We start from the raw sequence: 14,209 nt of genomic DNA, 5'->3' as shown, positions 1-14,209 counted from the left end.
ATTGTGAATCTCAGACTGTTTTGGCACACATTGTAGAAAAATGGATAGTGATTGAGAGTTTTATAGGCAGAATGTGGACCTTCATCAGATCATTCTGCTGGAACAAGGGGACAAAAGATCTCATTCCAAAAAGGATCATTTCATTTATTTGGTTAGAGCACTTGTTTAGATCAAGAGAAGGAGAAACACTAATCATTACTAATTTCCTTTGGCATCATAATGCCAAAGGAGATGAGACTGAAATTGACTGGTGAAAGTTTTTCTATAGAAAACAGATTGTGGCAAGGTTATGGTCTAAGTTATTTGGCAGAGAGCTGGTTAAGAAAACATCCATTCTGGGAGAAATAAGATAATCCATTTTTTAGTGGGAAGATAGACAGTTTGTGTTAGATTATTGCCAACAGCAATGATCTAACACAAATTGTCTAACTCTCCTCTACTCCACTGATCTTCCAGCTGATCATTGAAGTAGGGAAGCTAGTTTGAGTTATAAATATTGAAGTTTTAGGGAAGAGATCAAATAATCAAAAAGATCAGCATGGTAACCAGAAATTGAAGAGCAATAAAAAAAAACTGCATGTGAATGCAGTTGTGTCAAGAAATCTTAACTGAAGTAGAGCATAAAGTGGAGATTGACATTCCATGCTAATGGTTGCTAAACCTCTTGTTTGGAATGCCAAATTTGACAAATGTTTATCATGGCCTTAAGAGAACAAATGTTGGCCTCCTAAAGCCAGGAATGTTTTTATGTGGTTCCACCTACTAAAGGCTTCTATAAACCTATATTACATTTGTACTGTGGGTCAGTTAAGAATATTTTTATTTCTGTTTATTTTATATGTATGTTTTTTGTATTTTTTATTTATTTTTACCAGGTCCAGAGATCCTACTCTAGAAACAAACACGGAACTTTTTCAAGCCACTTCAAGCCTCCAGTAAGTGGGGAAGTGGTCTCACACTGGGCGATAAATTCCATTTCCCACCCGTAAAGATGCTAACTACTCAGTCAACCAGGCCAGCAATGTTGTGTTGGGTTTTTTTGCATATTTTTTCTTGCTTTTTTGTATTTTCGGTCTTTTATGATTCTTGTTATTTTTTATGGAAGATTTTTTTTCAGACCAGTAGTGTCTTGGGTATTTTTTGATGGTGTCTTCCATTGTCGATAAGAGAAATTTACATGTAGGATGAAAGACTCATGAACATGTCTCACACATAAAGGAGTGCACATTAATCTTATTAATGGTTGTCTTCCAGGAAAACAACCATCTGGCAAAATATCAGCAGGATTGTTTATTAATTGGTTGGATAATCTAATGTCTCATTAATATCCTCATTAATAGTTGACTGTATTCACTTGTGTCATATTCAGCAGTAAATGGAAATCATATTCTATTTTAAATTCCCCGTGCACTCTTATATTTTAAAGACCAGTCAGAAGACATAATTATCATTAATCTTTTAATGATCAGAGCTGCTGCTTTTTTGTTCTCTACAGAGTAATTTATATATGATCCCCTAGGAATGTACTATTAATAATGGCTTATCTATGTTCAGAGAAGAAATCCAGCATATTTTTACAATCATTTTTTCTGTCCTTTTCATCAAAGTATTCAAACTATTTCTCAAACAAATTCTCTTTGGCGACTGCTTGGAAAGAAGTCAACAGACACTATAGTGTGAGTAACATACAGCCATGACACCACCGCAGCAATCCTACAGAACATACTTTTCACAAGCATACGATAGTGATCAATGAGAATTTTAGACCATTCTTCCTGTAGGCATGTAAATGAGGTCCTAGACTGTTGTGGTGCAGATGTCCCTTGACCTCACCCAATGCTCCAGCTCATCCCACAGATGTTCTATAGGGTTGAGATCAGGGCTCTGTGGAGGCCAGTCAATTGTGGTGATGTTCATGTCTGCCAACCATGCAGTTACAGCAGCAACCTTATGACGTGGTGCATTGTTTTGCAAAAAGAGACAATGGTCAGTTCTGTAGAAATGCCACAAAGTAGGAAGCGTTGCATTGTCCAGAATATTCAAACACCTCTCAGAGTTCAGTGTTTGTGACACCACAATCATAGCTCTGAGGCCAAACTAGGAAAACCAGACTATATCATCACACATACTGCCACCTCTGAATTTCATAGTTGGAGTTACACACTCTGATAAGAGATGTTCACTGGCTATCTGCCAAACCACCACCACCAGCACATCTGTTCAGTAGAGGATATAGCATGATGTGTTGCTCCATAACACAGCTTTCCAAGCTTCCACATTCCACTGTACATGCTCTTTGCACCACTGAAGACAACATATTGCAGTCCTGCCATGGAAACCCATGTTGTGAGACTTGGCTCTGAATCTTTTTGTGCAGATTTGTGTTCCAGTCGATGCCTGGAATTCCGCTTTGAACGTCTTGGCTGACAATGGCGGTTTTTGCATATTATCATATCACCCTATGGTCACATTTGGTGAGTGTGGTGGGTCATCCACTGCAAGTAGCACTTGCAGTTGATTCCCTGCACTCACATCTCATTGTGGTATTACTGATTGTTGACCTGGGTTATCCCAACAGTTTGCCGAACAGAGAAGCTTGTTTACTCTAATATTCACTCTAAGTGGGAAAGGAATAACAAAATTCTGTACATTACCAGCTCTTGGGAAGATTAACAGATCCGTCACTCAATTCACATTTTTGTCTTACACAGCCCGATCCTTCTTCCTTGAATTGGGGTCAGAACATCTCCGTTTGGCCTTTATCCACGTGGTTACTCATAGAGGTCATCCTACTTGGCTTTACCAAACGTCTGGCGATGTGCCCACATCTGTCTGGTTCTGATGCACCACATTTGGTGAGTGTGGTGGATCATCCACTGCAAGTAGCACTTGCAGTTGACTCCCTGTGCTCACATCTCATTGTGGTATTACTGATTGTTGACCTGGGTTGTCCCAACAGTTTGCCGAACAGAGAGGCTTGTTTACTCTAATATTCACTCTAAGTGGGAAAGGAATAACAAAATTTTGTACGTTACCAGCTCTTGGTAACGTACAAAATCACATTTTTGTCTTACACAGCCCGATCCTTCTTCCTTGAATTGGGGTCAGAACATCTCCATTTGGCCTTTATCCACGTGGTTGCTCATAGAGGTCATCCTACTTGGCTTTACCGAACGTCTGGCAATGTGCCCGCATCTGTCTGGTTCTGATGCTGCCAGTTCTCATCAGCGTTGCCGGTTCAGGAATTCTGTCCTGAGGAGATAGCTAGTCAGAGCACTGGAACTGCGGCTGCCGACATCTAACATCTCAGGGCGATCCGGAATCCATCAGGAGGTGAGAGAGAGACCCAATGTCCAACCACGTAAAACATCCGGAAAGGGTCAGGAAAACAAGATAAAAAGCCTCGAGAGAGGGGAGCACTCCTTTTATTCTGCATCCTTGGCGCCCTCTTTACTGCCGCATTCTTCTGCACGGCACTCGTTTCCTTTGCCCGTGAGATGATCCAGTACACCGCATCGCCTTGTGTAGCGCCTTCCGGGAAAACAAACTAGCACCGCTTTCTGTGTAAATGCTTATGTCTCAAGCCAAATGGTCTGCCCGCGAACTTTGGACTTTTGTTTACATCTTGATAAACATTTTATTTCACACAGAATATCCTTTTATAGTTAAATTTTACAAACTGGAAATCTTTACTTAGATTTGAATAAACAAGTTTTCTTTTATAATTCTACATTTAAAGGTATTTACAGCCCTATTTACAATCCTTTTGATAGCTTAAGTGCAAGTTTCACCTTGTTGATATGTTAGACTTGTTAAATCTTGAATGAATAAATTTTTTTATAAATTCTCCCATTCAAGATCTAACACCTGTATATACAGTATATACTGTTTTGAAATTTTACCCAAATCACTCTGCTTGAAACAATTTCCATTCAAGAGGTTTATCTTCACATTTCTTGGGCAAGCTGCAAAGTTTCACATAGCTTTCCCAATTAATCTCAATACCAGCTGATTTTTCTCTTTATTTTTGCTAATTTTTTTTTATAACAGTAACATCTTATGGGAAATTGATACTGAATTTTTAAATCTTATTGGATTTTAATCAACTTGTAGCATTTGTCTAGCTGATTCTCAAAAATCTTTTGTCTATCTCTAAATGCTGCTGACTAGTTATTTTTGTGCTGAAGCTTTAGTTATGTGTAGATTTTTGCCTAACTTCCACTGAGCTTCAGTAACTTCTTGAATAGCTATCTGATTATTGTTATTATTATTTTGGTAAACCTCCATGGAGTTAACACTCATTGTGGAAGATCAATTCAACCAGTAACATCATAATAAGCTTTGAAGTTATTTACACTACCTACATTACCTGCATTCACAATGCACTCTGGTAATGAATTCCACTCAACAACAACAACTCTCCACACAAAAAATCTACTTCTCACACCCTTCTTCACCACATCTTTATACAACTTCTCATTTTTCCCATCTCAACATCCACTATTTTTATAATTCCTTCTTTATTATTTTGATAAAATCCCTTAACGAACTTGAAGTCTCTATTATATCTCCTCTTTTCCTCTCATCCACCAACTATCCATTATGGAATCCTTTTAAATCCAAATATTAATCCTAACAAAACAAGGTATCTTCTGACTTAATTGCAACATGGAGGCAGCTTGTACAATATAGTATATGTTGAAACTTCTCAGAAACTTTGTTTCATAACAAAAATCAAGATTTTCACTAACTAAATTTTTAAATAATGTTTTTTCCTTTTTTTTTTTTTTTTGTGTGTGTGTGTGTGTGTGCGTGCGTGCGTGCGTGCGTGCGTGTGTGTGTGTGTGTGGAATGTATAATAAAATGAATGAAACACACTTAAATGTATTTCAAAACTATGAATATATTATTGAAAGTTAGCAATAAATATTATTTCAGCAGTACAAGCTATAAATTAAACTCCAGGCAAATCCAACTTATGAACATTCAACATAATAAGTTGAATGCTCATAAGTGGAATTTATTTTTTTATAAGATATATTTTAAATTTATTAATGCATTTCCAAAATAAATTAACTTTATTTTGGAAATGATGTATATTAATCTATACCCTATTTTTTCTCTCAGTTGAAAGATTAAGGCTTTCAATTGAATCTTTTTCAATTGAAAGCCTTAATCTTTCAACTGTTGAAAGTAAATTAGGTTACATGTTTTTTCCTCCCTGAATACGTCTTATTGTTATATATTTAATATAATATAATCTGTAATGCATGATATTCAATCAGAGATATGACACTGTGTTTGGAGATGCTGCTGTGAATAAATAATATAAAGTAAAAAAAAAATTCAAAGTAAAAAATGCCTAATTTCAAAATAATTAAATTTATTCTTAAAATAATACTTTTTTAAATACATACTTATAAATATTTATTAGATACTACTGTGCAGAACTATGCCTCAGATTATCAGATCTGGTAAGTCTAGGATTTTTCTTTACTTTCTTGAGAAAAGGCTCAAGAAAAATTTGCACATTACTTTCATGTGTTTGTACAATTGTTTGTAGCAAGACCAGCTCTGTGTTAATGCCTTTGCAGACTATGGTGCTTTTAAAGCCGCATCAGTTTCATTTAAAGAATCAGCAAGAAGTTGAATCTTTGTAGGAAGGTTTGTAGACCTCTGAGTTCTTTCTGCATTTCCATGTTGCCTCTGGTTGTTGCATCTGTAGAACGGTTGATGTTATAAACATGACCAAGCATTTTGTCATCTTCAGATCACTTATGTCCATTTTAGATTCTGTTAAAATCAATCACTTTCACAATCACCACAGTTATACTTATTTTCCATATTTCAAGGGGTAATAAAAAATAGAATGGTACATGTAAACACACTCGGTACTAACATGTGAAAACCAGTCTCGGACGCACAGTGCAGTATGGCATGGAGCATTGTCTTGTTAAAACATGCAAAGGTCACTGTTGAAGTACTTCCACAGTTTTGGAAGCATAAAGTTGTCCACAATGTCCAGGTAGCCATCAGATGGCACGGTTTTGGCCGCATCCACCAATGGACAAAGACTGATCCAACTGAAACACCCCATACCATTGCCAAACTGCCACCAAATAATAGTTGGAATGATGCAGTCCTGTCAGAACTGTTCCTTGGGTAATCTCCAGATTCAAACATGACCATCAGAGTGAAACATTTGGAAGTGTGATTCGTCGCTCCACAGAATCCTTTTCAAATCGTCTGTAGTCCAGGAATATTGTTTTGTGTTGAGGAGGGGTGATGTGTAGCTTGTTTGCAGCAACTCTGCCATGGTGATCTAAGGTATGCAACTCTCTGCAGACAGTTCTAGTGCTGACTGACATTCCTGTGGCATTTTCCAGGTGGACTGCAAAGTCTACCAGTGATGACATGTGGGATGCTCAAACATTCCGAGACAGCTCGTTGATCTAAGTGGCTTCCAGGTGTTTTCCTGCTGTGGTAGCATCATCAACTTTCCATCTATGAATGACGTGGGCAATAGTGGATTTCTGTATACTGAGATGGTTAGCAATGCTACAGAGAGAAAGACCTCTTATTTGAACCCAATTACCATCTGACATTGAGTACAGTGCAAAACATACAGCACATCCCACCTTTTATTACCAGACTTATGCAGACACTCCCTGAATATTTGCATGTGTAAGCTCTGCATGGCACATAAGGTGTCCAAATACTTTTGTCAACATAGTGTATATGCATAATATATTTGCATTTACTGTGTTAATTCTGAAATAATAATATCATTTTTCAGTGATTTATGATGCCGTAATTTTTTTGCATAGGTTTTCAACTTTTGTGAAATCTGGTGGTGAATCTTATATTCTTGGGCAGACTAAGATATCAGTTCCATTGGATAAAAGAATATCTATAATAGTAGGTTTAGTCTTTTTTACCTTGTAACAGAGATAAAAATTTTTCATATTTTACTTTTGTAGCCAATCATTTATATAATTCCATTCCTTATTTAAAGAAATGTACTGAGTTTACAAATCTTACTGATTTCCAAAACAGGATACTGGTAATAATGAGATAATCTGGAATCCCAGCCTTACACCTTATACATGTTCTGTTGCTTCACCAAAAAAAGAAAGCAAGCTTCGAGGATTTAAAACATTTATAGCCTATCAGCTTACGCCTTCAGTAAGTTTTTTTTAAAAAAATTAGCAAACCATAGAATTTTGCTAAAAGTATTAAAAAATTAATAATGAAAATTTCAGTTATTCAAAATTTCTTATAATAATCACTGAGCATTTGTTAGTTGGACTTGCTCTCTGAGGAACAATTGTCCAACATCATTTCCTGTTTGTACAAAATACTATAACAGTACTAAATAATTACGTTTATTTTATTATTATTTTCCTAATTTCTTCCAAATGAATGCTTTTTTGTATTTTGCAGATTTGCACTTGGGTCTTTATTCAAAGGTATCACTTTGCTAGTACTTATATATGGACTACTTTTATGTGTATCACTGTATTATTAAAATACTCGGGATCAGAGATAGTTGCAGAAAGTTTATTTACTTACTTTCATACTTACATGGTGATCAGAATACATTATGGAAAATTATGGAGACAACTACCTTCATATTTTGACCTTCATATCAAGGTCATCGTCTGGAGCATACACATATATATACAGAGAAACAAGTTGCACTACACAATCTACATGGTTTGCTAAAGTTACTTGCCAATCATTACAACAATTATTAACCTGACCTCTGGTGAAAAAAAAAAGAAAAAACCTTTACTACATCAAAGGCCAGAGTCCTATTATTATTATTATCTATTAGATTACAAAATTAAATTGGACTGGAGAGCAACATGTTTATATATATTAAAAAAAAAAAACATATAAATACATATAAATTTATATGTATTTATATGTTTTTGATTATACATATAAATTTCAACCAGTTGGTATGGAATAGTTTCCAATAAAAGCTGAAAATCGCTTAAAGTCCTAAAATATGCTAAATACTAAGTAGGCTGAATATATGCCATCCAAATTCTTGGAATTTTTATGCCACTATTATTGTTGAGATTAGGATGGTTAATCAGAATTTCACAGGCTTCTTTAAATTTTCCTTCATACCAGGTTTTTGTATGATGTAAAGAGCAGGTACTTCTTCCAATCAATTTGGTGTAGGGTGTTGAGAGCGTGATCTAAGAGGCCTGCTTCACCAAAATTGTTATATTTAATGTGTCTTTTGTGTCCTTTTTTACGTATAGGGATTATATCTAGTTTCACTAATATAAGGTAAGTTACAGGTGCAGTAGATGCAATAAACTTCAGGATGTGCAAATGGATCCTTAGAGGAGTTGAATATGTTTTTTAATTTTATAAGTGGTTTAAAGTTGCATTGAGATTATAATGGTTTAGGATTCTATTGATTTTTTCTGATAACCCTTTAGTGTATTTCTGATAACCCTTTAGTGTAAGTTGATCTGTCAAGGACAACAGTGGCATTACATTTGTCCGATTTTGTTATAATTATATCTTGATTAGCTTTTAATGACTTGATTGCTGCTAGTTCTGTTTTTGTAAAATTGCTATATAAAGTTTTCTTTTTATTCAGAACATTGCTGGTTTCTAACAGAATTTTATCAGCTATATTATAGGAAGAGACTTAATGCCTCTTTTTGTGTGGTATATAAAATCCAGTTTATTAACAGTTGTAGGTGCTACTGCAAAGTTAACTTCAACTCCTTTATCAAGTGATGCAAGTTGATCATTATTTAAGGTGTGGCTTGCTAAGTTGATCACATGACTATTGCTTGCAGCAACTGAGAAATTACTTAAGTCCGTCACTTCTTGGCTGTCAGACACTGCTAAAAAACTTATACCCCATTACACTTGTTCTCCCAGAATATATGGTGTTCCTAAAGTACAGAAACAAAACATTCTGCTTCAGCTGATAGTTGAAGGAATAGACAGCCCTAATTATCACCTAGCCAAGAAATTAGCGACACACTCAAGGAGTTGGTAGGTCATTCCCCCTCCTATATAAAGAACACACTTTATAAAAAAAATTAAAAACATAACACTCAGCAAAGATGATTTATTAGACAGTTTTGACATTTCTGCCCTTTTCACAAATATCCCAATCAGTGACACAATTCTCCTACAGAACAAATTTCTGCCCGACATTACAACCCTCTTTGTCTGCATACTACGTTCCGGTTACTTCGTGTGGCAAAATAAATTTTACCTATAAAAAGAAGGTACATCCATGGGCCATTATTTCCCCAATTGCTAACTTTTATATGGAAGCTTTTGAGCAAAGTGCTCTTGATTCCTTTACTCTTCTTCTTCTTCTTCTGCAGCTTCTCCCACTTAAGTGGAGTCACTGTTGATGATGAGTCTCCTCCACATCCTCCTGTCTTGGGCTGTCACCACATCCAAGTTCTTCCTCAAGTCCTCTTCTACCAGCTCCCTCATCTCTTCTTTGGCCACCCACGCTTCCTCCTTCCTTGCACATCCATCTGCATGACCCTTCTTCCCACATATTCGTCCTCCCTCCTGATCACATGACCAAACCATCTCAACCTTGCCTCCTGTATCTTCGCTCCTAAGTTCATAACTTTTACTGTTCCCCTCACATAGTCATTTCTCAGACGATCCTTTCTGGTCACACCGCACATCCACCTAAGCATTCTCATCTCTGCTACTTCCATCCTGCTGATGTTATTTTTCCTCAGGGCCACAGTTTCTATAGCATACATCATAGCTAGCCTCACTACTGTCCTATAGATTTTGTCTTTCAGATTGATCGGCACCCTCTTATCGCATAACACTCCAGCCATCTCCCTCCAGTTCCTCCAACCTGCTTGTATCCTGCATCCCACTTCCTTCTCAGCTCCTCCATCTTCTTCCACTGTTGAACCTAAATATCTAAAGTCCCTCACCTTCCTGATGACATTTCCTTCCAGCTCCTGATCTGTCTCCTGGCCACTGCCCACTGTGCAACACATATACTCTGTCTTACTTCTGCTCAGTCTCATACCTCTCTCTTGATTCCTTTACTCTAAAACCTACAATGTGGTTTAGATGCGTTGACGATGTTTTTGTGATCTGGCCACACGGTCGACAAACATTAAACCCATTCCTTAGCCACCTGAATAAACAACATGAATGCATACAATTTACTATCGAAATTGAAAATCAGAACTCGCTCCTGTTCCTGGATACACTGGTCACACATCTTCCCTCAGGCAGTCTATCCTTCACGATTTATCCCATACTGGCCAACATATACATGCTAACTCATATCACCACCCATTGCAAAAATTTGGAGTCATTAACACGCCCTTGAAAACAGAGCTATAACAATTTGCTCTAATTAACAAGCTCTTAAACAAGAATTTAAGATTATTAGCTGAAGATTATGAGCACATTTATAAATAATGGCTATAACAAAAATACTATTAATAAAGTTCTTCATAAAACTTCATCAAAAAAGAATATCGATTACAGTAAAACCATAGCCATCCCCTACATTAAAGGGTGATCAGAGGAAATCAATAGAATCCTACACCATTATAATCTCAATGCCACTTTTAAACTAACTATAAAATTAAAAAACATATTCAACTCCTCTAAGGATCTTCTCCTCCCATTGGCACATCCTGGAGTTTATTGCATCTACTGCACCTGTAACTTTCCTTATATATTGGTGAAACTGGATGTACAGTCCCTGTACGGAAAAAAAAAAAAAAAAAAAAAAGGACACATTAAATATAATAATTTTGGTGAAGCAGGCCTCTCAGATCATGCTCTCAACACCCTACACCAAATTGATTGGAAAAGTACCTGCTCTTTACATCATACAAAAACCTGGTATGAAAAAAAATTTAAAGAATCCTGTGAAATACTAATTAACCACCCTAATCTCAACAATAATGGTGGCATAAAAATCCAAGAATTTGGATTGCACATATTCAGCCTACTTAGTATTTAGCATACTTTAGGACTTTAAGCAATTTTCAGCTTTTATTGGAAACTATTCCATACCAATTGGTTGAAATTTATATGTATAATCACATGCTTTTTTTTTATTTTTTTATATATATAAACATGTTGCTCTCCAGTCCAATTTAATTTTGTAACCTAATAGATAATAATAGGACTCTGGCCTTTGAAGTAGTAAATTTTTTTTCTTTTTTTTTTTCACCAGAGGTCAGGTTAATAATTGTTGTAATGGTTGGTCAGTAACTTAAGCAAACCATGTAGATTGTGCAGTGCAGCTTGTTTCTCTGTATATATATGTGTGCTCCTGACGATGACCTTGATATGACGGTCAAAATGTCGAGTGTTCATTTTGGTTTATATTAAACAAAAGTTTTGCTCTAACATAGTAGTTGTCTCCATAATTTTCCATAAATTATTTACTTGGTTGCAGCATAAATTATAATTGATAAAAAATTGTATTCTTGTATTCTTGTCAAGTATAATTTGTTTCATAGCCAAGTGAATAAACATTCTACAACAATTGTCAGATTTCATAAGGCACTTCGTACTGTGTCACTCTACCTAGATCTTGATCTTCCTCTGGTTTATTATCCTGCTATATTGGGGAGAGAGAGAAAAAAAAATAACACTTGTTTTTCTAACTTTATATATTCATTTTTAATGTAGTTATGGCATCAATTCCATCTGTTCACTCCTGTAATTTTTTTCAGAACTCTCACATTCATGGTCTCCATTCTCAAGTGCTTTATTTCTAACAGATCTCATATCTATAAGTTAAAATTTTATTTCTAACAGAACACTATCTTTTATACCTATACTCTAGTGCAGGGGTTGCCAATGTTATTTGCCCATCGACCCCTTCAAGAGTTTCTTGACTTTTTATTGACCCCCTCTATTTTTTCTATTACATAATTATAATAGGACAAGCAAAAAAAGACGCTTATGTGAGTTTTTAGATTGTTTATTTTATAGTTAGTGTTTATTGTATGTATAATATAGTATATATTATTATATTACTATTACTACTACTATTACTATCACTAGTAATATCATTGGTATTACTAGTGATATTAATAAACTACTGGTATTACTACCAGCGCTGCTCAACTCTTCAACATAGAGAAGTTTAGTTCGTGAATGAATAACAATTGAATTATAATATGTATATTGATGAATTTTAGAATCATTAACTCTCACTTGTATGTCGATGTGCAAAAATGAGACTGGGATCGAATACTTGTAAGTATCAGTAAATAAGAACCACATGTTGCAATCTCTCTCCCACTGCGCTGACTGGCAGGAACCACCAACATCCGTTTATTGGTAAATACGTCATTTTGGCCTACTTGATTGGCCTCAGTAACTATTTTCATGACCTTACTCCATCTTACCCATGAATAGGACCTGTAAGATGGAGGTACTGATCCCATGATTCACTCTTAATTGTGTTGTCATTACCTCCATGTCTTTTGTCATGGAGGTAATCCAAGTTAACTGAATTAAATATTACCCATACAATGATGTCTTATATTTTTCTGGCGATCGACCCCTTTGGCGACCACTGCTCTAGTGTTTTGACTAATTTCTCTCATCGCATATAATTTATTCATTTGGCTCCCTACTATTATATGAGCTTTGCTATATTCACTAAAAATTGTACCTAAATAGATTTGATGGCTCCATAGATTCTCCATTAAGGACATAGTTGGCATTTTCAGTGTCTTTTTATTACTGATTTTCATACCAAATTTATTACAGGAGTTATTTAGTTCGGTTAAGTATATTCTCCATCTGTTTCTTATATCCACATCCCTCCTTAATATAAGAAACAGATGGAGAAAATACTTTGAAGGGCTTTTGAATGAATAAAATGAAGCCCATAGCATACTGTTCTCATTTATTTCCATTCTTCATTGTTCATTTAGGTCTCTAATGAAAATTGAACAGGGTTGATGAGAGAGCATCTTCTTGGCAATTCCTGATTTTATTGCAAAACTTGAATATTATTATGAATTTGAGAATATTATTTTAGTAATATTCTCAACTTCAATCAAAGATGGCTCCTCAATTGTGTAAGTTCTTCAATATTTTCTTCTAAACATTGTACCTTGGATGCAAGGTTTTCATCTGGTGGCAGTGATGACTTGTTTACTAGTCTCTCAAAATATTGTATGAGTTCCTCAACAGTTTCTTTTTCAAGGATAATTAACTCTTATTGGTTGTTAGTTAGTCTTAGAGTTTGTGGTTTATATCCTCTTTTAAATAACCCACTGCATCTGAAGAATATCTTTGGGTTATTTGCATTATTTTCAATTTCAATAATTTTTTTCTCTGCTAGTGATTAGAATTCTAGATACCTTAATTTAGAAAACAAAAATGACACTTTTTTAAGATGCTTCAGTGGTCTCAAATTGGGTAATGAAATTTTCTGCTGCCTAAAACTTGAACAAATATGTTTCATAACATGATCCCATTAATATTTTAATTTATTTATTTATGCATATGGCTTTGTGAAACTGGCAAGTGAAATGTACAATCACAATCTCCAGAAACAAATGATGAAAATCTTAACAATTAAAAGTTCATTACATAAAAAGCATGAACTGCATTCCAAGTCTTCCTTTTTAAAAAAAAAAGCAAAAGTAAATTGTTGTAATCAAGTCAGGAAAAATTGTCATCCTACTGCACTAAATATGACAAGACTGCATTTTCTCTCAAAACATCACAATACAAATGTAGCTATATCCAAGGTTTTATTAGAGAGCAGGTGTGACATGTGAAAATCTTGATCCATTAGAGAAAACCCATTTTACTTTGCATCATCATCTTCTAGCATGAGGAGGGGCTCTGCTGATACTTCGACGAGGACTATGAGAGTAGCTATGAGAATAACGTCCTCGTGGTGAACGGGACCTTGATCTTCTATTTCCACCATAACCACCACCATACCAACTACAGGTCAATATCCAGACTGCAAAGCCAATCCAAGGCCACATCCATCACCTTGTGGATGTCCTGTAGGCCACCACCGTGAAATTGGTGCCTTGGGCAGTCGTTCACAATATGAGTAATCGTCTGAGCCACGGGAGAACAATCACAATAAGGGTGGTCCGACAGCCCCCATTTGTGTAGTAGGTAGCCACATCTGTCCTGGTTAGTTCTGATCCTGTTGACTGATGACCAAATCTTCCTA

General features: G+C 35.6%; 1 protein-coding gene across 2 annotated transcripts in view; it reads left to right on the top strand.

The window, feature by feature from the left end:
- The window catches only part of SH3PX1 (sorting nexin 33-like protein SH3PX1), a 434,063-nt gene that overhangs the window by 149,132 nt on the left and 270,722 nt on the right, over nt 1–14,209 (top strand). For both annotated transcript variants that reach the window (XM_090401212.1, XM_090401213.1), the window contains 2 exons: nt 6,828–6,918; nt 7,057–7,185. In XM_090401212.1, coding sequence (XP_090257338.1) covers nt 6,828–6,918; nt 7,057–7,185 — 220 coding nt within the window. The remainder of the gene's footprint in view (nt 1–6,827; nt 6,919–7,056; nt 7,186–14,209) is intronic.

Source organism: Typopeltis vanoorti, chromosome 12, assembly GCF_054136105.1.
Source record: "Typopeltis vanoorti isolate ZY-2024b chromosome 12, IOZ_Tvanoo_1.0, whole genome shotgun sequence".
Lineage (NCBI taxonomy): Eukaryota > Metazoa > Arthropoda > Arachnida > Uropygi > Thelyphonidae > Typopeltis > Typopeltis vanoorti.
Note: the sequence above shows the minus strand (reverse complement) of the source record. Positions and strands in the feature narration are given on the sequence as shown.